This window comes from Lithobates pipiens, unplaced genomic scaffold, assembly GCF_037356315.1.
Source record: "Lithobates pipiens isolate NorthernLeopardFrog02 unplaced genomic scaffold, aLitPip1_a1.2 Scaffold_16, whole genome shotgun sequence".
NCBI classification, from domain to species: domain Eukaryota; kingdom Metazoa; phylum Chordata; class Amphibia; order Anura; family Ranidae; genus Lithobates; species Lithobates pipiens.
This window is the reverse complement of record NW_027507748.1, coordinates 16,507,234-16,534,850: the sequence shown is the minus strand read 5'-3', so window position 1 is coordinate 16,534,850 and position 27,617 is coordinate 16,507,234. Positions and strand designations below refer to the sequence as shown.

Below are 27,617 nucleotides of genomic sequence, written 5' to 3'. Positions count from 1 at the left end.
GCAGTAGTATTTATAGCTGCTGGCTTTTAATATTTTTTTTTCAGTGAAATCCCTCTCTAAAAAAAAAAAAAAAAAAAAAAATAATAATAATAATAATAAAATAAATAAATAATAAAAAAAACTGCAGGATAAAGGCATAATGAGTTACTATGCACAGCATACTAGCTCAACATGAATTACCTGAGATCGAAGCCCCCGAAGTGACTCTCGTTCACCTGCTCTGTTGCCGCCATGATACCCGGAGTGACTTCGGGTTACGCCGGAGCAGCGATCGCGCTCGCTAACGGCACGCTCAATGCGCCGTAGATATCGGTGCCCGTTTTTAGGAAAATATCTCCTTAACCGTGTAGGTTTAGGAGATATTTCTTGGACCTACAGATAAGCCTTAATCTAGGCTTACCTGTAGGTAAAAGTGGTCTGTAAGGGTTTACAACCACTTTAAAGGTGAAAACACCTGTCAGTGAAACCCCCCCCCACCCCCGATTTTGCTTACCCGAGCCCCGAATTTCCCTCGGCGAAGACGCGCTCTCCCTCTCTGCAGTGTCTCCGCTCTTGATTGGATAGATTGATAGCAGCGCAGCCATTGGCTCCCGCTGCTGTCAATCAAATCCAATGACGCGAGTGGCGGAGGGCGGGGCAGAGTCCGGCATTTGTGTCTATGGACTCCGAATGATGGACTCAGGAGCGCGCGTGCAAGTTAACGCCCCCTGGGAGAGCTCTTCTCCTAGGGGGTCATCTGATGTGGGGGGGGGGGGGGGGAAGAGGAGCTGCCATTCCTGCCAGGGGCCCCCAGAAGATGATGATCGGGGCCACTCTACAAAATGAGCTGCACAGTGGAGGTAAGTATGACATGTTTGTTATTTAAAACAAAAAACGAGCATTTACAATCACTTTAACCCCTTCCCAGCCAGTGTCATTAGTACAGTGACAGTGCATATTTTAACCGCTTCAGCCCCGAAAGATTTGGCTGGTGAATGACCAGGCCATTTTTTTGCAATTCGGCACTGCGTCGCTTTAACTGACAATTGCGCGGTCCTGAGATGTTGCACCCAAACAAAATTTACATCCTTTTTTTTTCCCCACAAATAGACCTTTCTTTTGGTGGTATTTGATCACCTCTATGGTTTTAATTTTTTCGCGCTATAAACAAAAAATGAGCGACAATTTTAGAGAAATAAAAAAATACAATATTTTGTACTTTTTTCTATAACAAATATCCCCATTTAAAAAAAAAAAAAAAAAAAAGCAAATTTTTTCCTCAGTTTAGGCAGATATGTATTCTTCTACATATTTTTGGTAATACAAATAGCAATAACCATATATTGATTGGTTTGCGCAAAAGTTATAGCGTCTACAAAATAGGGGATAGATTTATAGCATTTATATATATATTTTTTATTTTACTAGCAATGGAGGCGATCTGCGACATTATGGCGGACACATCGGACACTTTTGAAATTTTTTGGGACCATTCACATTTATACAGTGATCAGTGCTATAAATATGCACCGATTACTGTAAAAAAACGAAAAAAAAAAAAAAAAAAAAAAAAAAAAAAAAAAAACACTTGACACTATTTTGGGACCACTGTCATTTATACAGCGATCAGTGCTACAAAAATGCACTATATATTGTGTAAATGACACTGGCAGGGAAGGGGTTAACACTAGGGGGCGATCAAGGGGTTAACTGTGTTCCCTCAGTGTGTGTTCTAACTGTAGAGGGGAGGGGATTGTTTAGGGGAGATGACAGATCGCTGTCCATACTTTGTATGAACACATAATCGGTCTCTTCTCCCTTTAGAGAACCGGTTTTCGGGGTGTGTCACGAGCGATTGCGCCCACCGGGCACTCGCACTGGCTTCAGGCGTGGCCCTAGTGACCACAGAGCGAAGCGACGTAACATACCGTCGTTTCGCCCAGCTGTGCCATTCTGCTGCGGTAAAACTACGGCGGGTGGTCGGCAAGCATTGATCACTGTATTAGTGTCACTGGTCCCCAAGAAAGTGTCAGTTAGTTTCCGATTGTCCACTGCAATATCGCAGTCGCTGATCAGCCACCATTACGAGTATAAAATAAATATCCCATAGTTTGTAGATGCAAACCAATCAATATACACTTATTGGAATTTTTTTTTTTTTCACCTAAAATATGTAGCAGAATACTTACTGGCCTAAATTGATGAAGAAATTAGATTAAAAAAAAAACAATAATTATTGGTTAGATTTTATAGCAGAAAGTAAAAAATAATGTTTTTTTGTTTTTTGTTTTTAAATTGTCGGCCTTCTTTTGTTTATAGCGCCAAAAATATATAAAAAATAAAAATAAAAAACCCCACAGAGGTGATCAAATATCGCTAAAAGAAAGCTCTATTTGTGTGTGTGTGGGGGGGGGGGGGGGGGGGAATTCTATTTAGGTACAGTGTCGCACGACCGCGCAATTGTCAAAGCAATGCAGTCCCCAAAAAAATGGCCTGGTCATGAAAGGGGGGTGGGGGGCAAATCTCCTGAGGGTCGAGTGGATAAAAAAAAAAAAATTATATTATATATATATATATATATATATATATATATATATATATATATATATATATATATATATATATATATTTTTTTTTTTTTTTTTTTAAAGTGTCTCACCACGCACAGAAGCGAACTCATACGTAGGTCGCACCCACATATGTAAACAGCGTTCAAACCACACACGTGACGCATCACCGCGAACATTCAAGTGAGAGCAATAGTTTTAGTGCTAGACCTCCTCTAGCTCTAAACAGGTAGCCTGTAAAAAAAAATATATATTTTTTTTTTAAAGCGCCGCCTATGGAGATTTTTAAGTACCAAAGGTTGACGCCATTCCACGAGTGTGTGAATTTCAAAGTGTGACATGATAGGTATCGATCTTAGGCCTCTTTCACACTGACGTCCCGTTCAGGCCCGCCTGTCAGTTTTTCAGGCGGACCTGAACGGGTGCTCCATAGAGGTCTATGGAGCGTCGGATGTCAGCGGTGACATGTCCGCTGACATCCGACCCGCTCCGATCCGAAAAAGTGTAACGGAGGAAAAAGCTATTTTTCCATCCGTCTGTGGATCGGATCGGGTGACGATGGGCACTGCGGTCCGTCGTCATCCGATCTCCCATAGGGGAGAGCGGCGCTGTGACAGGTCTGTCCCTGCGCAGTGTGCAGAGACGGAGCTGTCATCTCCCTGCTCAGCGGGGATCGGCGGAGTGATATATATATAATGTAGGAGCGAAGTGTCAGTATTGGCCTGGGTAGCAAGTGGTTAATATGCAGACCAAGCTGGCCAGCAAAAGTGACAATGACTGGCTGAGAAAAAAAACACAACGATGACTTTTTTATACTAGAACACTGAATGTAACAAGGGACAGCACCGCACTTCTAAATATAGATGATGACATCACTGATCTCTAAATATAATCTGCACTAAGAATGACATTGCACGGGGAGAATCTATTATTGTGCTGTAGATGGAACAATACAGAATTTCCATTTGCTTTGTATTAGGATAGAACGGGCTGCCATGGCCGTCCTGTGAAGGAGTTGGGATTTGGGCCGTGGTCCTCATTCTTCTTCATTATCTAAAAGGAGTGAACTGGCCCAGAAAATGAAGGACTGGCATTGAGGGGATTCGAGGGGGGAAAATGCGCCGTGTTTTTACCATCCGATGATCCCGACATACAGAACTCACTGCAGGTGCATTGATGAGCTTCAGCTGCTTCTACATTACCAGCAGGGAAGGGGGGGGAGGGGAGGGAGGGGAGGGATGTACGCGCAGTGTAGAGGAATGCATGTAAATCTGACGAGCCGACTGACAGCTATAACCGCTTGCCTACCGGGCACTGACACCCCCTTTCCTACCCAGGCCATTTTTCAGCTTTCAGCGCTGTCGCACTTTGAATGACAATTGCGCGGTCGTGTCACCCTGTACCCAAACAACTTTTTTTTTTTATCTTTTTCTTCACACAAATAGAGCTTTTCTTTTGGTGGTATTTAATCACTGCTGGGTTTTTTGTTTTTTTTGTAAAAAAAAAAAACCAAAAAAAAAAGGCAAAAAATTTTGGAAAAAAAATAAAAAAAGTTTTTACTTTTTTTCTGTCAGTAAATTTTGTAAGAAATGTTTCACCTTCACTGATGTGCGCTGATGAGATGGCACCGATAGGCTGAAACGGTGGGCATTGATGAGGTGGCACTGATGAGGAGGCACCAATATGCCGCACTGATGAGCACTGTTAGGTGGCACTGATAGACGGCAGTGGCGAACACTGACAGGCAGCACTGGTGGGCATGGATAGGCGGCATGATGGGCGACACTGATGGGCCAGCACTGACTGGCAAGGCTAATGGGCACCGATTTGTGGCACTTGTTGGCACTAATTGCTGCCACTGGTGGGCACTGTATTCTTACACTTTATTTTTTTATTGTAATCAGGGTGCTGATGATCAGTGCCCTGATAACATCCCTAGGATGTCCACTGTCAGGAGATGCCGGTGATCGGCTCTCTTCTCCTCACACTCTGTCAGTGTGAGGCGAGGAAAGCAGATTACCGGCATCTCCATGTTTACATGTGACCGGCTGTGATTGGACGCAGCCGATCACATGGTTAAAGAGCCATGGACGCCCCCGCAGGCACGCTAGAGCGTCATATGACGGCTGCCCAGAACAAGAGCTGCCCCGCCCCGTCCTGCCGTCATTTGACAGTGGGCGGGCGGCAAGCAGTTAAGATGGAAGCTGTCAGATCATTCCCACAGACCCTCCTGGACCCCCAACCACCCCCTCCCCCATATTTACTGGACTCAGCTATCCCACCATGTGGGCCCAGGACCCGCATGATGGGCAACACTGGGTAAAAGGGAAGGAGGCAAGTGAATGTCCAAAGGTTGAAAAATGAACCCTCACATTTGGTGGCCACGATTGGTGGGATTCTGGTCTAGGGTCTACGGCCTCCTTTCAACCCTTTTTCACGTACCCTTCCACAAAGATGCACGGCATGCTCTTCTTCACTGCTCCCTCCCAGGTCTCTTCTAATATCAACAGAAGCTGGCCAGCTACCCTCTTCATTGGCACAAAACGCGCTGTAGCTAGAGCTTGGTGAAAGCTCTCGGTTGGGCTTGCGGAGGTGAAGAGCATTTTGACTACCCTCATGTTGCATGAGAAGAGGACCAGTGTACTTAATGACTCTCATGCTAAAGTTCCTCAAAGTGTGGAAGCCATTGTGGTCTTATGCTCTCCCCACCCGGCCCCCAACCAGCTTGGGTATTCCGGACAGTTCTAATATACTACCCAACCCACAGGCCCTGCTCTCTTCTCTTGTCTAAGACTACACTTCATTCTTGTCTTGACCATCCCTCCTTCCCTTTTCTTGCCTAGTTCTACACCTCCTTTCTTTCCCCCTTTTTTTCCCCCCTACAGGTCTCTCACTTTGTCTGTTCCCACTCTACCCTCTGCCACCCTATGCCGGCACTTGCGGACATCGCTTGATATAGAGATGGGGCTCAGGCAAGTCTGGGGGGAGGGGTGGGGGGTTGGGATGCTGCACACAGAAGGCTGATCTTAATGTATTGTATGCATCTTCAGGCCTGAAATTTTAATTTTTTTTAACATTTTTAATTTTTACAATTTGTGGAAAAAAAAAAAAAAAAAAAAAAAAAAAAACACAAATCAACTCTGGCTCCCATTTTCTAGGTTTTGTTTTCACACCCTATATAGAGTTTTTTAAACTGCACCCCCCCCCCCCCCCCCCCCGCACACACTTTTTGTTATGTACTTGCTTGATCACCGCTTTCCATTCTTGCCATATACTTCTGTATCTCTTATTTGAAAAAGGAAAAAACAAAACAAAAAACAAAACAAAAACAAAATTACCCTGATCAAAAGTTTTCATACCCCAGTTCTTAATCCCGTGTATTGCCCCCTTTAACATCAATGACAGCTTGAAGTCTTTTGTGGTATTTGTGGATGAGGCTCTTTATCTTCTCAGATGGTAAAGCTGCCCATTCCTCTTGGCACAAAGCCTCCAGTTCCTGTAAATTCTTGGTCTGTCTTCCATGAACGGCACGTCTGAGATCTCCCCAGAGGGACTCAATGATATTGGAGGTCAGGAGACTGAGATGGGCCACTCCAGAACCTTCACTTTATTCTGCTGTAGCCAATGACAGGTGGACTTGGCCTTGTGTTTTGGATCATTGTCATGTTGGAATGTCCAAGTACGTCCCATGTGCAGCTTCCTGGCTGATGAATGCAAATGTTCCTCCAGTAATTTTTGATAACATACTGCATTCATCTTGCCATCAATTTTGACCAAATTTCTTGTGCCTTTGTAGCTCAACACATCCCCAAAACATCAGCGATCCACCTCAGTGTTTCACAGTAGGGATGGTGGACCTTTCATCATAGGCCTTGTTGACTCCTCTCCTAATGTAGCATTTATGGTTGTGGCAAAAAAGCTCCATTTTGGTCTCATCACTCCAAATTACTTTGTGCCAGAAGATTTGAGTCTTGTCTCTGTGCTGTTTGGTGTATTGTAAGCGGGATACTTTGTGACATTTGCGTAGTAATGGCTTTCTTCTGGCGACTCGACCATGCAGCCCATCTTTCTTCAAGTGCCTCCTTATTGTGCATCTTGAAACAGGCACACCACATGTTTCCAGAGAGTCCTGTATTTCACCTGAAGTTATTTGTGGGTTTTTCTTTGCATCCCAAACAATTTTCCTGGCAGTTGTGGCTGAAATTCTAGTTGATCTACCTGACCGTGGTTTGGTTTCAACCGAACCCCTCATTTTCCACTTCTTGATTGGCATTCTCAATTCCTTGGATATCTTTTTATATCCCTTTTTCTGTTTTATATACAGTTCAACTACCTTTTCCTGCAAGATCCTTTGACAATTCTTTTGCTTTCCCTAAGAATCCAGAAACATCAATCCAGCACTGGATAAAAGATGCAAGGGTCTGTCAGAAGTCCAGAAACTCATTGACCTTTAGACCCCTTTTACACCAGGGCGTTTTGCAGGCGCTATAGCGTTAGAAATAGCGCCTGCAAAACGCCCTAAAGAAGCTGCACCATTGTGTGTAGTGTGAAAGCCCCGAGGGCAATCACACTACAGCGGTGCGCTGGCAGGACGTCAGAAAAAAGTCCTGCCAGCAGCTTCTTTGGAGCGGTGAAGGAGCGGTGTGTTTACCGCTCCTCCACTGCTGCTGCCCATTGAAATCAATGGGGCAGCGCTGTAATGCCGCCGGCAAAACGCCGCTATTGCGGCGTATTGCCGGCGGTTTTAACCCTTTCGCAGCCGCTAGCGGGCCGAAATGCGCCGCAAATCTGGAGGTAAAACGCCGCTAAAAATAGCAGCGTTTTACCGCCGACGCAAGGTGCGGTGTGAAAGGGGTCTTAATACACACACACACACTTTTATACAAGCAAACAGATCACAGGTGAGGATGGTTACCTTAAATAGCCATTCAAACCCCTTCGTGTCAACTTGTGTGCATGTTATCAGGCCAAAATCACCAGGGTATGTAAACTTTTGATCAGGGTCATTTGGGTAGTTTCAGTTGCCATTATGATTTTAAAAAAAGTAAACAAAGTTGATTGAAAATAAATGTCTTCAGCCAAACACTAACCATGAGAAAAGTTTTTATTAATTTATTAGTGTTATCATTCATATTCTCTACAAAAATGGCCAAGAAATCAATTCTGCCAGGGTATGTAAACCTACGAGCTCAAGTGTGTGTGTGTGTGTGTGTGTGTGTGTGTGTGTGTGTGTGTGTGTGTGTGTGTGTGTATATATATATTATATATATATATATATATATACACACACACACACACACACACACACACACAGTATATATAGCAGAGACCCTAGGGAATAAAATGCTGATTGAGAGATGATTGGCTCCGCCCCCTACACGGAAACACAAATCGCACACAAATTTGAAAGGCCCCTCCCTCGCCTCTGACTCTCCATTGTTTTGTGTTTCCAAACCCTCTATGAGAACATCGTAATTTTTGTCTCATTTTTATATAGGTCGGGTATCTGTGGTTGGTTGACGCACTTCCTGGACGATGTTTTCTTAAAGGATTTCAGCATGGTACAATGCTATGGAAACAGTCTGCCAAACACAGGGCAGACTAGTTTAGCAGTACAGTAGCAGTCAGGGGAGTCTCACCAGCCGGTTTACGTTCTCCTCCATGGAGTCCGAGAACAAGACCGAGGCTGAAGCACACGCTCGAGTTGAGCCAGCGCCGGCATCCAGGTCCAATATTGCCCCCAAGGTAAACCCTTATCTGTCGATAAAAAGCTTCTGCAGCAGGGGTCTGTATAAGCCTTTTTTATGGTTTTGTTCTCCGTTTTTTTATTTATTTTTTAGGTTGACAAACCTGTAAAGAAAAAACGTGGGAACTATAGAGCAAGGCTTTCTGGTAGTTATAAAAAAAAAATATTTTGTGAGGATTGTATTCCGGCAAAGGCAGGTTCTGGGTCTACTGCCTCTTTAAAAGGAGGTAGTGGCCTCTTTTCGGTCCTTTAACGACAGAGTAGCCAGGCTAGGTCCTTCCTCTCCTAAGCCTGTAGTCTCAGCTAGGTCTCTACCTCTCTTAGTGTCAAAGACCATTGGCTCGGAAGGTGAGAATCCATTATCTACGTCTGATGAGACCTAGTATCTCACTCTAGCCTACGCCTTCCTTCCATTTCCTCTCTTACCATTGGTAGTCTGGAAGATTGTTCAGGATCAAGCAGAAGTTATCCTGATTGCCCCTTGGTGGCATAGGAGGAGTTGGTTCTCCTCGAGGTTCTCTCTCAATAGAACCCCGCCAGGCCCCTGCCGGAGCGAAGGTATCTTCTCTGTCAGGGGCCATTTTTTTTCTATTGAAAAAGCCCATGGCGTGCAAACACACCCAAAAAACTTCCACCCGGTGCATAAAAAAAGTGCACACACAAAGAGTGAAACACTAAAAAGTGCAGACGGGTGCCTGATGTCCTCCAAAAGAAGGACCATACCCTGATCCCCCGGGGCGTTAGGCTCCAGACAGGGACTGAGGTACCAGACTCAACAAGTGGGCCCCGGACGAAACCGGAAGCCCTCCTTTCCCCGGGAGGACTGCCGAAACAGAACCTCCTAGGTACTTGGTACTGTGGGGGCTTCCCCGAAGGTAGGCCCCCCCTCATGGAGATTGGACCAAGCCATAAGGCCTATGTCTGCTCTCCCAGAGACTTTCAGGATTGGTCCGAGGACCGACACCCTACTCATCAAACGTGCAGTGAGGGGCCTTTACTGTCTTTAGTGTCAGGGGCCATTACTCCATCCAAACCCTCAGACCCTCCATTTGAAAGCCTGGGAGGCTGAGCAGCACATCCTACAGCTAAGGGGGTGCTCAGAGAGGGTTATTGAGACTATTCTGGACAGCCGTAAGTCACAAGAAAGATCTATGGGAAAGTTTGGAATACGTTTGTTTCCTTGCAGAAGACGACACAAAATAGATTCTTTTTCTACTCCCTGTATATTAGATTTTTTGCAGAGGGGAGTGGAGAAAGGACTGTCAGCACCCTTAGGGTTCAGGTTGCTGCCCTGTCTACGTTTACAGAAAGAAGAATGGCTGAGGACCCTTTGCTTAAGATGTTCCCTTCAGCCAGAACTAGGCGTACACCCAGGGCCGTTAAACAGATTCCTCCCTGGGATCCGTTGTTGGTATTAAATGCTCTAACTAGGGCTCCTTTTGAGCCATTGCATGAGGCCTCTCTGAAATAGATTTAGTTAAAAATTACCTTTCTTTTGGCTATAACATCGGGGGGGGGGGGGGGGGGAGGAGGGGGGGGGGAAGGATTTCTGATCTAGAATCTCTTTCCTGAGGATTTAAGAGAGGACAGGGTAGTGATTAGGCCCGATCCTTTGTACGTACCCAAAGTTTCTACCAGCTTTCACAGGTCTCAGGAGGTAATTCTTCTTAGTTTTTGTTCCTCCCCAGAGAATGGAATGGGTATTTTAAAATTCTGGTCTCCAGCCAGAAATATCAACAAAGATGCGAGCAAAGGGACTATTACGGTGCACATTAACGATGTAAGGTTTTATTTGTAATTTAATTCATTATCTTGTGAGGCCATCTTCAACCTCCCCAGAGAATGCCGAAGAGGAAAGATTTCGTTTTTTTGGACGCGAAAAGATGCCTTCTGCTTTATCTAGAAAGGTCTAGTGAGTTTTAGAAGATCCTCCCAAGGACCAAGGCATCTAGAAGTTCCATTTCCAGATGGATTAGGGAAGCAATTTGTGAAGGTTGCAGAGCATCAGGTCACATTCCTCCTTCCAGAGTTAGAGCTCATTCAACGAGATCTTTGGCCACGTCATGGGCAGAAAGAGCGGGAGCCTCATGGGAAGAAAGCTGCTGTCTGATCCTCCTCTCATGCGTTTATCAAGCATTATAAAGTCCAGATGCTCTTCAGCCAAGGACCTCTCCTTTGGTAGGAAATTACTTCAGGCTGTCGTCCCTCCCTAAGGTATAGAATCTTGCTTATCCTCTCAAGTAGCTGTCCTGGAAAACGAGGGGGGAAAACTCCCGTTATGCCGCGTACACACAATCTGAGTTTTCGTTGGAAAAATCTTGGATGGTTTTTCCGAGGGAATTCCGCTCAAGCTCGGCTTGCATACACACGGTCACACAATAGTTCTCGGAACTTTCGACCTTCAAGAACGCGGTGACGTACAACACTACGACCAGCCGAGAACATGAAGTTCAATGCTTCCGAGCATGCGTCAAATTGTTTCCGAGCATGCGTAGGAATTTTGCGCATCAGAATTGCTACATCCGAACAGAACTTTTTCCGTCGGAAAACTAGAGACCCTGCTCTCAATCTTTTGCTGGCGGAAATTCCGCCAGCAAAAGTCCAATGGAGCCTACACACGGTTGGAATATCCGACCAAAAGCTCTCATGGGACTTTTGCTGGTGGGATTTCCGATTTTACCGGGCTTTAGACATACCGGTAAAAGGTATTTCCATGAATCCTCCAGGACAATGTCCATATTCCCACCCTATTCTGTATTCACTGGTCTCCTTTTGTTTACCTCGAGGGTTTTTTTTGGTAAGATTCTGTTATTCTTCTGCCGAGTGCAGAGGAGGAGGTTTGCTTGATCTTCAAACAACTAAGAGAATCATGGAAATACCGTTACTGGTAAGTCTAACGGGTGTTTTCATGAATTAAAAAAAAAAAAAAAAAAACTTTGGTACTAAAAAATCTCCATAGGTGACAATTTTTTTTTACAGGTAATCAGTTTAGAGTTACAGAGGAGGTCTTGTGCTAGAACAGGGGTACCCAACCTTTTGACGAGCAAGGGCCACTTAAGCGACTTAAGCGACTTAGTAACCAGTCATGGGCCACGATGAGCAGATGACAGTTCTGTGTCTACTCTGCATATGCAAAGCGGACACAGACACAGCCCACTCTACTCTATAGGCCAGTGATGGCGAACCTTGGCACCCCAGATGTTTTGGAGCTACATTTCCCATGATGCTCAGCTACACTGCAGACTGCATGAGCATCATGGGAAATGTAGTTCCAAAACATCTGGGGTGCCAAGGTTCGCCATCACTGCTATAGGCCCTCTCATCTGATCAAATGGAAGGGGAGGGATCCACTTTCCATTTTTTTAACAGATCGGATTAGAAGGAGGCAGGTGTAAACGGACACAAGTCTATTTACATCTGCCGCTCCATAGAGGTGAATGGAGGGTCTGATTGTGTCAAACAGATCATGTTAAAGGGGCCTAAGGCTACTTTTACACTGATGGTCGGTGGTCTACCCGCACCTGTGGCTTTCCTGCAGGTTAGCTGTACTTTGCCATAGAATTCAATCATGTCCTGCAGGTGTGGTGCACTTTCTGAAAGTGCACCAAACCCACAGGTAAAACCAGAAGTCTATGGCCCCTTTCACACATGCGGACATTATGTCCGTATTTCATCCATCCGTTTGCGGATGAAATACGCACATACATGCATTCCTATGGAATAGCGGGTGTCTGCGGATAAAAATCCGCAGACACCCGCTATTGTCCGCCTCCGCAATTGTCTGATTCTGCAGACGGAGGAAAATCCTATTTTTCTATCTGTCTGCAGAGCGGATCGGATGAACACGGACAGACGGTCCGTGCTCATCCGATCCCCATAGAGGAGAGAGGAGAGCTGACAGGGCGGTCCCTGCACAGTGTGTGGAGACCGCCCTGTCCGCCGCCGGCTCAGCAGGGACAACGGAGCGATCCCCGCTGAGCAAGCAGATCATCACGGGGCGGATCTTTACTGATCCGCCCCGTGTGAAAGGGGCCTAAGGCTCAGTGCAGGTAAGACGCAGGTACACTGCGCTACACCTGCGGATCAGTTTAAAAGCAGCCCAGTAACCACCGCAGAACAGATATGTCCATATATACACTGTGATTTTAGTAACAATCTGCTCTGCAGCTGCTTGCTTCCTCTACCGCCGGCTTCATTCACAACACTGATGCTCTGGCATGGTGGGTAGACAACCTGAAATCTGGGCTTGCCATCCCAGAGCGGGAGGTCGCGGGCCACATCAAAGGGACTCTGCGGGCCACATGTGGCCCCTGGGCCACTGGTTGGGCACCCCTGTTCTAGAATCATTGCTCTCACTATAACGTTTGCGGCGATATCTTAGGTGTGTGGTTTGAACGCAGTTTACATATGCCGACACGACCTACGTGTGCAGTTGCTTCTGTGTGCGAGCACGAAGGGATGGGGCAAATATTTTTTTTGCTATCGTTTATTTTATCTTTTTTTTTTTTTTTTACACTTTCCCTTTACTTTTTTGATCACTTTTATTCCTATTACAAGGAATGTAAACATCCCTTGTATGAATAAGGCATGACAGGTCCTCTTTACAGAGAGATCTGGGGTCTATAAGTCCCCACATCTCTACTCTACTAAATAAATAAATAAAAAATGTATTGTGATATAGATTTGATTGATTGATTATATATATATATATAATCAATCTCAGGCTTTCCAGCTAAATAAATGGCAGTGTTTACATGTGCCGGAAGTGGCGTCATGACGTCGCTTTCAGCCTCAGAGGGTCACAGAGTTGGCCGAGGACCATCTAGTCCACAGGTAGATCTACGGTAAACCTCCAGCTAAGGCAAATTTATTCCCTAGCTCTCCGTTCACGCTGGAGAGACCGGAGAAGCACCAGTGCCAAAATGGACCCCCCGCCCCCGACAGCATGTTGGGGGTTCTTCTTCTTCTTCTCACCGGCTGTAGCTGTCAGAATTTAAAACCAGCATCTCTGTGTGAGCTCCACCCCCACTGCCATGTCATTCATTTGCTGAGATCTGCGAATGGAAAGACTACAAGTCCCATCTTGCATTACAGCAGACAGAGTTGTAGTTCTCAATAAAAATTAGCCATGTAGTGATTACAGTGCTCACAGTCCACTGACACTTCCTCCAGCTCTCTAACTGAAATCCTGTACCTTAGTACAGACAAAGATCTAGAGGAAGAGTCTGCAGGAGGCTGACACTGCACCCATGAGGGTTGCAATAGTTTGCAGGCTGATTTGCAAGGGAAGAAATCACGCTTTCTATGTTTATGTTCTCTATCAGAGTCAACAGTGTAATGCCATATACCAGCAACATGGCAAGAAAGCCAACAGTTACAGTCAATAAGGAGCACAATACAGACTGTTGTTATAAAGGTGTATCTGTGTGCTTTCCCTTGATGACAATTCCCTTTAAGATCAGGAAACGTGTCAAGCGATATCTTAGCAGTTTTCAGGTCACACGTAGTTAGTGTGATAACAATAAAAGGAATAGTAAACACGGCAGTACTGTATGAGTAATACATGGTGATACCAGCAACAGAAAGCGAAAGGTGATATCAGATTGTAAGCCGTAGAGGAGACCTCACTGCATACTTCATGCATGGCGGCAGATGAAAGCTCAGCTACATGTTCCTCAGCCAGGTGAGGCCCCGTCTGTAAGATGCCAAAGCACCACTCTTAGGACATCTCTTGGTGGGTGCAGGAGGAGGTTCCATCACACGAGCAGATTAAGTGAAGGAAGTGGAGTTCATACAAGAAGTCTGGAACACCTACGTATGGTCTGTTTTCAAAATATACAGCCATCTCCATGCCTCCCAGAGCAGACCACCTCCATGCCGCCCCCGGAGCAGACCACCTCCATGCCGCCCCCGGAGCAGACCACCTCCATGCCGCCCCCGGAGCAGACCACCTCCATGCCACCCAGAGCAGACCACCTCCATGCCACCCAGAGCAGACCACCTCCATGCCACCCAGAGCAGACCACCTCCATGCCACCCAGAGCAGACCACCTCCATGCCGCCCAGAGCAGACCACCTCCATGCCGCCCAGAGCAGATCACCTCCATGCCGCCCAGAGCAGATCACCTCCATGCCGCCCAGAGCAGATCACCTCCATGCCGCCCAGAGCAGATCACCTCCATGCCGCCCAGAGCAGATCACCTCCATGCCGCCCAGAGCAGACCACTTCCAAGATCACCTCCATGCCGCCCAGAGCAGACCCCCTCCATGCCGCCCAGAGCAGACCACTTCCAAGATCACCTCCATGCCGCCCAGAGCAGACCCCCTCCATGCCGCCCAGAGCAGACCACTTCCAAGATCACCTCCATGCCGCCCAGAGCAGGTCACCTCCATGCCGCCCAGAGCAGACCACTTCCAAGATCACCTCCATGCCGCCCAGAGCAGGTCACCTCCATGCCGCCCAGAGCAGGTCACCTCCATGCCGCCCAGAGCAGGTCACCTCCATGCCGCCCAGAGCAGGTCACCTCCATGCCGCCCAGAGCAGGTCACCTCCATGCCGCCCAGAGCAGGTCACCTCCATGCCGCCCAGAGCAGATCACCTCCATGCCACCCAGAGCAGGTCACCTCCATGCCGCCCAGAGCAGATCACCTCCATGCCACCCAGAGCAGATCACCTCCATGCCACCCAGAGCAGATACCTCTCAAGCAGTTGTCCTTTGGATTAAAAAGGTTGAAGTCTGTTCCAGAGGGAAGCAAATACACAGTTCCTCAAACTCAGAAGAGGAGGTGCTGGCACTCCGGTAAATGCTTACGGGGGGGCACTGTGTAAAAGTTTTAGGCAGGTGTGATGCTAAGAATGCTTTCAGGAATAGAAGTGTTAATAGCTTTGATCAATTAATAAATTGAAAAGAAAAATGAACAGAAGAGAAATCTAAATCAAAATTTGGTGTGACCACCCTTTACACACAATTTTTGAAGGCGCTCAGCAGGTAGGTTGTTCCAAACATCTTGGAGAACTAGGTACAGATCTTCTGTGAATGTTGACTGCCTCAAATGCTTCTGCCTCTTCATAGAAGACCATGCACTTCATAATGGTGAGATCAGGGGTCTGTGGGGGACAAACAATCACTTCCAGGATTCCTTGTTCCTCTTTACACTGAAGAGAGCCGAATTCATTAAAAACTGTGTGTTTGGGGTCGTTGCCATACTCCAGAATAAATTTGAGGCCAATCACACGTGTCGTCGAAGTGTAGCATAATGGAGAAGTATCTGCCTGTATTTCTCAGCATTGAGGACACCATTGATCCTGACCAAATCTCCAACTCGATTTGCAGAAATGCAGCCCCAAACTTGCAAGGGACCTCAATCATGCTTCACAGTCGTTTGCCGACATTCAATGTTCCCCTCTCCAGTCCTCACCCCAACAAATATTTCACAAATTTGACTCATCGGTTTGGAGAACCTGCTGCTATTTTTCCGCACGCCTCAGTTCCTATGTTTTCCTGCATAGTTGAGTCGCTTAGCCTTGTTTCCATGTTGGAGGTTTGACCTTTTAGCTGTAATTCTTCCATGAAGGCCACTTCTGGCCAGCCTTCTCCAGACAGTAGATGGGTGTACCTGGGTCCCACTGGTTTCCATCAGACTTCTCCGGAGAGTAGATGGGTGTACCTGGGTCCCACTGGTTTCCATCAGACTTCTCCGGAGAGTAGATGGGTGTACCTGGGTCCCACTGGTTTCCATCAGACTTCTCCGGAGAGTAGATGGGTGTACCTGGGTCCCACTGGTTTCCATCAGACTTCTCCGGAGAGTAGATGGGTGTACCTGGGTCCCACTGGTTTCCATCAGACTTCTCCAGACAGTAGATGGGTGTACTTGGGTCCCACTGGTTTCCATCAGACTTCTCCAGAGAGTAGATGGGTGTACCTGGGTCCCACTGGTTTCCATCAGACTTCTCCAGACAGTAGATGGGTGTACTTGGGTCCCACTGGTTTCCATCAGACTTCTCCAGACAGTAGATGGGTGTACCTGGGTCCCACTGGTTTCCATCAGACTTCTCCGGACATCAGATGGGTGTACCTGGCTGGATCCCACTGGTTTCCATCAGACTTCTCCGGACATCAGATGGGTGTACCTGGCTGGATCCCACTGGTTTCCATCAGTTCTGTGCTGATGGCACTGCTGGACATCTTCCAATGTGGAAGGGAAGTAAGCGTAATGTCTCTTTCATCTGCTGCATTAGGTTTCCTTGAACGACTGTGGAGTCTACGTTCCTCTTTGTGCCTTCAGAAGGGCTTGAACAGAACATCTTGAACCCCCTAAGTTGAGTCGGTTAGCCTTGTTTCCATGTCCCATGCAGGTAAACATAGGAACTGGGGTGCAGGAAAACGTCAGCTGGTGCTGTGGACTGGCGAGTTAACATGTGGAATATTTGTCTGTAGGAGGCAGTTTTTTGGTGAAGGGCTGGAGAGCGGTACAATAAGGCCAACTGTGAAGCATGATGGAGGTTCCTTGCATGTTTGGGGTTGGATTTCTGCAAAAAGAGTTGAAGGTTTGGTCACAATCAATGGTGTCCTCAATGCTAAGAAATACAGATACTTCATCATGCCACACCATCAGGGAGGCGTCTTATTGGCCCCAGATGTGTTCTGCAGCAGGACAATGACCCCAAACATACAGCCATGGTCATTAATATCTTCAGTGTAAAGAAGAACAAGGAGACCTGGAAGTGATGGTTTTGGCCCCCATAGAGCCCTGATCTCACTATCATGAAGTCTGCCTGGAATGACATGAATAAAACAGAAGGATTGGAGGCAGCCGACATCCACAGAAGATCTGTGCTTAGTTCTTAAAGATGTACCTAGAACTACCTACCTGTCGAGTTACTTCAAAAGCTGCATACAAATCTACCTAGAAGAAGGAATAGGAGTGGGGTCACCCCAAATATTGATTGGATTTACATTCTCCTCTCTTCATTTATTTTACATTTTGTTAACTGATAAAAAAATAAAAAATAAATAAAAATTATTTTTTTACACCTGCCTAAAACTTTTGCAAAGCAGGGAGGAAAAAACAAAACCCAGCCAAAATCAGAAAAGTAAAGGCAGCCCACATTACACATTGTTAGACACACAGTAAACCCCTTGATTAAATGTTAACCCCTTCCCAGCCAGTGTAGTACAGTATTATCACTGTATTAGTGTCACTGGTGATGTCAGTGTCAGTTAGTGATCCTCCCTGACAGTGTCTGTTAGCGTCAGATTGTCCGCCACACTATCACAGTCCTACTGTAAGTTGCTGATCCAGTATAAACACCATTGTGTGTAAATACTATAACTTTCACACAAACCAATTAACTGCTTGCTGCCCGCCCCAGCGTCAAATGACGGCATCCCAGAAGAGCCGCTCTTGTGTGCCCGTGGCAGCGCCGTGTTGCTAGGACGTGCCACGACCCTGATCTGGCTCTTTAACCATGTGATCAGCTGTGTCCAATCACAGCCGGTCACATGTAAAACAAGGAAGTGCCGGTAATCTGCGCTCCTCGTCTCACACTGACAGAGTGTGAGGAGAGGAGAGCCGATCACTGGCATCTCCTCGCAGGGGGACATGTAGGAATGTAATCAGGGCACTGATCATCAGTGCCCTGATTACAATAAAGAAATATAGTGGCACAATACAGTGACCACCAATGCCAGCATACAGTGCCCATCAGTGGCAGCAATCAGTGCCCACCACTGCCACCAATCAGTGGCCATTAGCCATTCCAGTCAGTGCTGCCAATCAGTGCCACCCATCAGTGCTGCCCATCACTTCTGTCCATCAATGCCCATATGTACCACCTATCTGTGCCCACCACTGCCGCCTATCAGTGCCACCTAACAATGCCCACCAGTGCCACATATCAGTGCCCATAAGTGCGGCACATTAGTACCTCCTCATCAGTGCCCATAAGTGCCACCTCATCAATGCCCACCAGTTAAGCCCATCGGTGCTGCCTCATAAGCACACATCAGTGAAGGCAAAAAATAACTTTAGTTCCAAAATTTATTGACAGAAAAAAAAAAAAAAAGTAAAAAACATTTATTTTTCAAAACTTTTGGTCTTTTTTTTTGATTAAAAAAAAAAAATAAAAAAAAAAAAAAACACACAGCAGTGATTAAATACCACCAAGAGAAAGCTCTATTTGTGTGACGAAAATGATAAAAAATTGTTTGGGTACAGTGTAGAATGACCGTGCAATTGTCATTCAAAGTGCTTGGGCAGGAAGGGGGTGTTAGTGCTCGGTAGGCAAGTGGTTAATATACACTTACAGTATGTCTCAAAAGTAAGTACACCCCTCACACTTTTATAATTATCTTTTCATGTGACAACACTGAAGAAATTACACTTGTCTACAATGTAAAGTAGTGAGTGTACAGCTTGTATAACAGTGTTAATTTGCTCTAACCTCAAAATAACTCAACACACAGCCATTCATGTCTAGACCACTGGCAACAAAAGTGAGTACACCCCTAAGTGAAAATGTCCAAATTGGGCCTAAAGTGTGAATATTTTGTGTGGCCGCCATTATTTTCCAGCACTGCCTTCACCCTCTTGGGTATGGAGATCACCAGAGATTCACAGGTTGTCACTGGAGTCCTCTTCCCCTCCTCCATGACGACATTACGGAGCTGGTGGATGTTAGAGACCTTGCGCTCCTCCAAAGACAACCTCTGGACATGACGCTGAGCACACAACCTCAACTTCTTTGGTGGACCATGGCGAGGCCTGTTCTGAGTGGAACCTGTCCTGTTAAACCGCTGTATGGTCTTGGCCACCGTGCTGCAGCTCAGTTTCAGGGTCTTGGCAATTTTCTTATAGCCTAGGCCATCTTTATGTAGAGCAACACTTCTTTTTTTCTGATCCTCAGAGAGTTCTTTTCCATGAGGTGCCATGTTGAACTTCCAGTGACCAGTATGAGAGAGTGAGAGTGATAACACCAAACTTAACACACCTGCTCCCCATTCACACCTGAGATCTTGTAACACTGACGAGTCACATGACACCGGGGGAGAGAAAATGACTAATTGGGCCCAATTTGGACATTTTCACTTGGGTGTGTACTCGCTTTTGTTGCCAGCGGGTTAGACATTAATGGCTGTGTGTTGAGTTATTTTGAGGGGACGGCAAATATACACTGTTATACAAGCTGTACACTCACCACTTTACATTGTAGACAAGTGTCATTTCTTCAGTGTTGTCACATGAAAAGATAGAAGAAAATATTTACAGAAATGTGAGGGGTGTACTTACTTTTGTGAGATACTGTGTATTGTTGATTTTGACAAGCCCCGGTGCGCCGGCGCTTTATATTTTAATTTGCTCAAGTCTTTCACCTTTATCTGCAGGCAATGTTTGTATAAAGAGCTAATGTTTTCCTTTTCAAATATGCTAGAAAAAAAAAATCAACAGTAACAATAAGTAATCACAATGACTATACATAATGAATAGACTAGAGATCATTGCAAAATGAATATACAGGCATACAGCATATTATATATATATATATACACACACACAAAATATAATACATGCAGTGCGGACATATTAAGGGGTTAATAAAAAGTGACCCTGTCAGGGGGTCATTAAGCTGAGGAGAAAGCAGGGAAATATATTCCTGTGCCAACCCGGTTCCATATTCTGACTGTGTGGCATAGAAGGCCCCTTCTGCCAACTCTCTACATCACCATCACTATGTTCTGCAGTGACTAAGGGTGAGCAGGAGGAAAACACCAGCAGGCGGCACCCGCTATTCTACAGGCACGAGGAGTGAAATGGGACTGATAACTGGAGCTTGGATACAGAGCCGATTCTTCTTATCAAACAGGCCAACAGGCAGTATGTAGAAGGGTCTGTGTGTACAAAAGGCATTTCTAATTTCTATAGAAGTCTGACCCGGGGGGTGTTGGTGCGGGTCAAGAGGAGGCGGCGGCCATGGCCGCGGGTCAAGAGGAGGCGGCGGCCATGGCCGCGGGTCAAGAGGAGGCGGCGGCCATGGCCGCGGGTCAAGAGGAGGCGGCGGCCATGGCCGCGGGTCAAGAGGAGGAGGCGGCCATGTCGCGGGTCAAGAGGAGGCGGCGGCCATGTCGCGGGTCAAGAGGAGGAGGCGGCCATGTCGCGGGTCAAGAGGAGGCGGCGGCCATGTCGCGGGTCAAGAGGAGGCGGCGGCCATGTCACGGGTCAAGAGGAGGCGGCGGCCATATAGTGGGTCAAGAGGAGGCGGTGGCAATGACACGGGTCATGAGGAGGCGGCGGCAATGACACGGGTCAAGAGGAGGTGGTGCAATGACGCGGGTCAAGAGGAGGCGGTGCAATGACGCGGGTCAAGAGGAGGCGGTGCAATGACGCGGGTCAAGAGGAGGCGGTGCAATGACGCGGGTCAAGAGGAGGCGGTGCAATGACGCGGGTCAAGAGGAGGCGGTGCAATGACGCGGGTCAAGAGGAGGCGGTGCAATGACGCGGGTCAAGAGGAGGCGGTGCAATGACGCGGGTCAAGAGGAGGCGGTGCAATGACGCGGGTCAAGAGGAGGCGGTGCAATGACGCGGGTCAAGAGGAGGCGGTGCAATGACGCGGGTCAAGAGGAGGCGGTGCAATGACGCGGGTCAAGAGGAGGCGGTGCAATGACGCGGGTCAAGAGGAGGCGGTGCAATGACGCGGGTCAAGAGGAGGCGGTGCAATGACGCGGGTCAAGAGGAGGCGGTGCAATGACGCGGGTCAAGAGGAGGTGGTGCAATGACGCGGGTCAAGAGGAGGTGGTGCAATGACGCGGGTCAAGAGGAGGCGGTGCAATGACGCGGGTCAAGAGGAGGCGGTGCAATGACGCGGGTCAAGAGGAGGTGGTGCAATGACGCGGGTCAAGAGGAGGTGGTGCAATGACGCGGGTCAAGAGGAGGTGGTGCAATGACGCGGGTCAAGAGGAGGTGGTGCAATGACGCGGGTCAAGAGGAGTTCACATGCACCTGTCGATGAATTCTCAATGATGTCACTTTCATTTTGCAGAGATTTCCTCCCATATCCTGGTCTGGTTATGGGACAGTCAAAGAGAGACACACCGCTTGTAAATTATCTTCAGGTGAAAAAAACAGGTACCAGGTACAGACCTCGGCTCACCACCGTCCCCAATGAAGAAACAAAGCGGTCCTCACACACTGGAAATCCAAAAACTTGCTTGGATTGTAATCTTTATTGTCAAAAGTTGCCAGACAGATGCAGGAATTGCCGTTGACGCGATTTACGCGTTTGATAAAGAGGCATAAAGCATAAAAAAAAGAGAGGTGAGCAAATAACACCAAAAGAAAGCTCTATTTGTGGGGGAAAAAGGACGTAAATTTTATTTGGGTGCAACATCACATTACTGCGCAATTGTCAATTAAAGTGACCCAGTGCTGTATAGCAAAATGGCCCGGTCAGAATGAGTAAATCTTCCGGAGCCAAAGTGGTTAAAAGAAGATGCGACTCAAAAACTGCACCAAAAACGCTTGTTACATAGTATATATAGTAGGTGAGGTTGAAAAAAAAGACACAAGTCCATCAAGTCCAACCTATGTGTGTGATTATATGTCAGTATTACATTGTATATTCCTGTATGTTGCGGTCGTTCAGGTGCTTATCTAATAGTTTTTTGAAACTATCGATGCTCCCTCACTGAGACCACCGCCTGTGGAAGGGAATTCCACATCCTTGCCACTCTTACAGTAAAGAACCCTCTATGTAGGTTAAAATTAAACCTCTTTTCTTCTCATTTTAATGAGTGGCCACGAGTCTTGTTAAACTCCCTTTTGCAAAAAAGTTTTCTCCCTATTGTGGGGTCACCAGTCCGGTGTTTATATAATGAAATCATATCCCCTCTCAAGCATCTCTTCTCCAGAGAGAATAAGTTCAGAGCTCACAATCTTTTCTCATAACGAATATCCTCCAGACCCTTTGGTAGCTTTGTTGCCCTTCTTTGTAGTCGCTCCATTTCCAGCACATCCTTCCTGAGGACTGGTGCCCAGAACTGGACAGTATACTCCAGGTGCAGCCGGACCAGAGTCTTGTAGAGCGGGAGAATTATCGTTTTATCTCTGGAGATGATCCCCTTTTTTATGCCAATATTCTGTTTGCTTTGTTAGCAGCAGCTTGGCATTGCTGAGCCCATCATCTACTAGGACCCCCAGGTCCTCAGTTCTTATTGGGGGTGTTTTTGAGGCAGCTCCCATTCATTTCAAGGGGGGGGGGGGCGCTTTTGGTGTTTTTTTTTTTCTTTTTAGCTTCCCAAACATGCTCCAAAGACCCTTCAAGCTGTTTTTTTTTTTCACCACAGCGGAAGCGCTTCTCCCCAGTGTGAACACATTCATTGATTTTCCAGTGAAACATTTTTTTTGAGCTTTTCAGAGCTTTTTTTTCTTTTTTTTAAAAAGCAAAAGCGCTTGCAAAACTCCTAAGTGGTAAAGAGTCCTTACAGAATAGATCATGTGATTGTATATTATTATAATAATAATAATAATAACTATCCCCGCAGCCGCCATACTTATTATTATTGACAGTTGCAGATTGGGTCAGATAAAAATTCTATAAAGCCGTTACACATATTATTATTAATGAATAGAGTAAGTATGATGATAGGTGGGGGTATTCATGTCATGATTGTTATTAGCGGTATCAATATTATTATTTTATCTGTATTTACATTATACAAATATATCTAAACTGACATCTGTAACTGAAGATATTATTAAAGCCTTGATTTTTTTTTTTTTTTTTATAACAAACATGTAATACTTACCTGCTCTATGTAAGGGTTTTGCACACAGCAGCCCCCGGCTCCTCCTCTTCTACAGGGCTGGCGCTCTTGGCTCCTCCCTCCTGCTGGGTGCCCCCACAGCAAGCAGCTTACTATGGGGGCACCCAAGCAGTGGCTCTGTGTGTCCATTCACACATGGAGGCATTGCTCAACCCTGCCCCCCCCCCCCCCATCTCCTGATTGGCTCACACTGGCTGTGACTAACAGCAGTGTAAGCCATTGGCTGACAAAAGTCAATCAGGAGTGCGAGTCCCTCTGAAGAGCCAAGATTCTTGTGGACAGTCGTTGGATGGAGAGGGGGGCTCAGGTAAGTATTAGAGGAGCTGCTGCATACAGAAGGTTTTTTTTTTCCATGCATTCGATGCATGAAGGTAAAAAAAATTAAAAGAAAAATAAACTAGAACCTTTACAACCCCCTTTTATAACCTACCATAGATATAATAATATAATGATTCTACAGTTATAGAATGGATAATAAATAGGATTATATATAATCATTCTACATTTACAGATTACATGATTGTAAATAATAATACTTAGAATAGATCATATGATTGAATAATGATAATAATAATACTTAGAATAGATCATATTATAATAATAATAATAATAATAATAATAATACTTAGAATTAGGGATGCACCGAATGGGTTTTTTGGTGCCGAAAACCGATACCGAAAATGAAAAATACACTAGGCTGAAAACCGAAACCGAAACTGACCAATACCAAAAATGACTGTTTTTAAAAAATATTTTTATACAGGAGATGGTCAGAGACTGGCGACATGATAAAAGAGATAAGTGCAGCCAGTGATACCCCCTGTGCAGCCAGTGATGCCCCCTGTGCAGCCAGTGATGCCCCCTGTGCAGCCAGTGATGCCCCCTGTGCAGCCAGTGATGCCCCCTGTGCAGCCAGTGATGCCCCCTGTGCAGAGAAGAGAGAGGAGAGCCGCCTCCGCCGTCTGGTTGAATAGAGCGCCGGGAACATCACAGCTTTAATTTCAATAGCTGTGTGTTGCCCGTTGCGCGCCGTCGCAAACAGCCCCTCCCCCCTGTCCAGATTGGACGGGTGATCTGTCTATCAAAGTGCCCGGACAAGGGGAACACACAGCTATTGAAATTAAAGCTGTGATGTTCCCGACGCTCTATTCAATCAGACGGCGGAGGCGGCTCTCCTCTCTCTTCTCTGCACAGGGGGCATCACTGGCTGCACAGGGGGCATCACTGGCTGCACAGGGGGTATCACTGGCTGCACAGGGGGCATCACTGGCTGCACAGGGGGCATCACTGGCTGCACAGGGGGCGGCTCTCCTGCGCTATACACCCCCCATGATGGGCGGCACCAGGGGCGGTGCTCCGCCCCTGCCCCGCCCCATTTTCGGCTCAATTATCGCCCGTTTTTTCCTTTCGGGAAATTTGCCGAAAAGGCCATTTTCGGCCGATATGTTTCGGCGGCCGAAATTTCGGTGCATCCCTACTTAGAATAGATCATATGCTTGAATAATAAATATTATTATTATTATTATTATTATTATTATTAATAATAATAATAATAATTGTAAGCGCTAACAAGCAGGGCCCTCTGATTCCCCTGTCTTGAATTGTATTGTACTGTCTGCCCTAATGTTGTAAAGCACTGCGTAAACTGCCGGCGCTATATAAATCTCGATTATTATTATTATTAATAATAATAATAATAATAGTACTTGGAATAGATCATATGATTGAATAATATTATTATTATTATTATTATTAAGACCCCTTACACACTGGGGCCCCCCATGCGGTAGCGGTAAAGCGAAGCTCATTTTAGCGGCGCTCTACCGCTGTTAAAAACTCCTACGTTGCGGCGCTTCCAACTTGCTTTTCAGCCGCTTCAGAAGTTCCGCCCACTCATTCCAATGCTGGGCGGTGGTGGAGGAGGGGTGTATACAGCGCCCCCCACCCGCCACAAAGATGCTGCTTGCAGGACTTTTTCGAACATCTCGCGAGCTCACCGCCCCAGTGTGAAAGCACCCATCGCCATGAACGCGTGGCGGTTTTTCAGACACTATTTCTAACGTTAAAATGCCTGAAAACTACCTCAGCAGTGTTACGTTGACCAAAACATTTTAGTTGACTAAATGAATTATTATTTTAGTCAACTAAAACACAACTAAAACAACTCAAATGACTAAAATACGACTAAAACTAAAATGCCATTTTAGTCAAAAGACAAAGACTAAACTGAAATTTGACTTCAATATTAAACAATGGTCTGTAGTGCCGGTTCATACCTCAATACCATATATACCAATCAATACCAATAACAACACATGGAGATTTTTCACTCCGGCAGTATATAACGAGTTTGCAAACTGAGAGAAGTGTGAACTAACACATTACAATTTAATTACACCCATTCGATTTTAGACAACTAAAATGAGTTTTAGTCGACTAAAATGTACTGGAGATTTAGTCGACTAAATACGACTAAAACGAAAAAAAAAAAAACAATTGCAGAAGACAAAAATTGGACTAAAACTAAAATGCCATTTTAGTCCTAAATTTGCTGCCAAAATTAACACTACCTCAGTGTGAAAGGGGTCTAAGAATAGTAGACAGAATAGATCATATGATTGTGTAATAATAATAATAATAATAATAATACATAGGATTGTAGAATAATAATAGAATAGATCATATAAATGTATAATACTAGATCATTGGTAGTGTATAATAATACATAAAATAGAACATATGATAGCATATAATAATAATAATAATAATAATAATAAGTAAATAAAATAGATGATCTCATTGTATATAATAATAATAATAATAATAGCACATATGATCGTATATAAATAATACATATGATCTATTCTATTTATTATTATTTACCATCATATTATCTATTTTATATACTATTCTACATTTTATTATTATATACTAATCATATGATAGTACATAATAATAATAGTACATAAAATAGATGATGATATGATTGCATATTATAATAAATAATAATATACATAGATTGTAAAATAATGATACAATAGATCATATGATTGTATAATAATACATAAAATAGAACATATAATAGCATAAAATAATAATAAATAGTACACAAAATAGATGATCTCATTGTATATAATAATAATAATAATAGCACATATGATAGAATAGATCATATGTATTATATACTATGTATTATTATTATTATTTTACCATCATATGATAGTATATAATAATAATAGTACATAAAATAGATGATGATATGATTGCATATTATAATAAATAATAATAATATACATAGATTGTAAAATAATGATAGAATAGATCATATGATTGTATGATAATAATAATAATACATAAAATAGAACATATAATAGCATAAAATAATAATAATAAATAGTACACAAAATAGATGATCTCATTGTATATAATAATAATAATAATAATAGCACATATGATAGTATATAATACATATGATCTATTCTATGTATTATTATTATTATTATTTACCATCATTTTATCTATTAGGTTTATTATATACTAATAATAGCACATATGATATTATATTATAATAAAACATAGAACATAGATCTTATGAAAGCATATAATAAAATAATAATAGTACATAAAATAGATGATATGATTGTATATTATAACAATAATAATAGATGAATATGAGTGGAATGAGATGGTCAGAGATATGGATTATAAATACAGATCGTGGGATGACATGGATATTATTATCATCATCATCATCATCCCACAATCTGTATTTATAATCTATATCTCTGACCATCTCATTCCACTCATATTCATCTATTATTATTATTATTATTATTATTATATGCAAATCATATCATCTATTTTATGTACTATTATTATATACTATCATATGTGCTATTAACTATATAATAAACATAGAATAGTATATAAAATAGATAATATGTTGGTAAATAATAATAATACATAGAACAGATCATATTTATTATTATATACTATCATATGTGTTATTATATACAATGAGATCTATTTTGTGTATTATTATTACATACTATCACATGTGTTATTATTAATAATGGGGGTGATGTGGGGAATAGATGAGGATTATACATAATACAGAGAGGACTCCTATGCCATGGATGATGATGATAATAATAATAATAATAATAATGATGAAGATGAAGATATATGAAGGGGGAGGGGAGGGGAGGTGAGGAGTTCTCTCTCCTCATACTGGTGATGATGAGGAGGATGAAGATTGGGGGGTGGGGGGGGAAGGACATTGGACTCCCCCGGCCGGCCGGATGACACCTCGCTCCCCCCGCACCGCCACGGGTGGTACATTCTATACTACTATGTCCCCGTCCCTCACCTGTGTGTGTGTCCCCGCAGTGTAGTCCGGAGTCCCCGCAGTGTCCCGCTCTCCTCCTCCGGTCACAGGCCCTCCTCGCCGCCGCAGCCGGTATTAGCCCTGCGTTGTGAAGAGAACTGCGCATGCGCACTCCTCGC

General features: G+C 44.7%; 1 protein-coding gene across 1 annotated transcript in view; it reads right to left on the bottom strand.

Annotated features, from left to right (window-relative positions):
• KPNA1 (karyopherin subunit alpha 1) overlaps positions 1–27,617 on the bottom strand; it is a 107,337-nt gene extending 79,720 nt beyond the window's left edge. Inside the window, exon 1 of the mRNA XM_077479377.1 lies at positions 27,481–27,617. Coding sequence (XP_077335503.1) covers positions 27,481–27,604 — 124 coding nt within the window. The 5' untranslated portion in view covers positions 27,605–27,617. The remainder of the gene's footprint in view (positions 1–27,480) is intronic.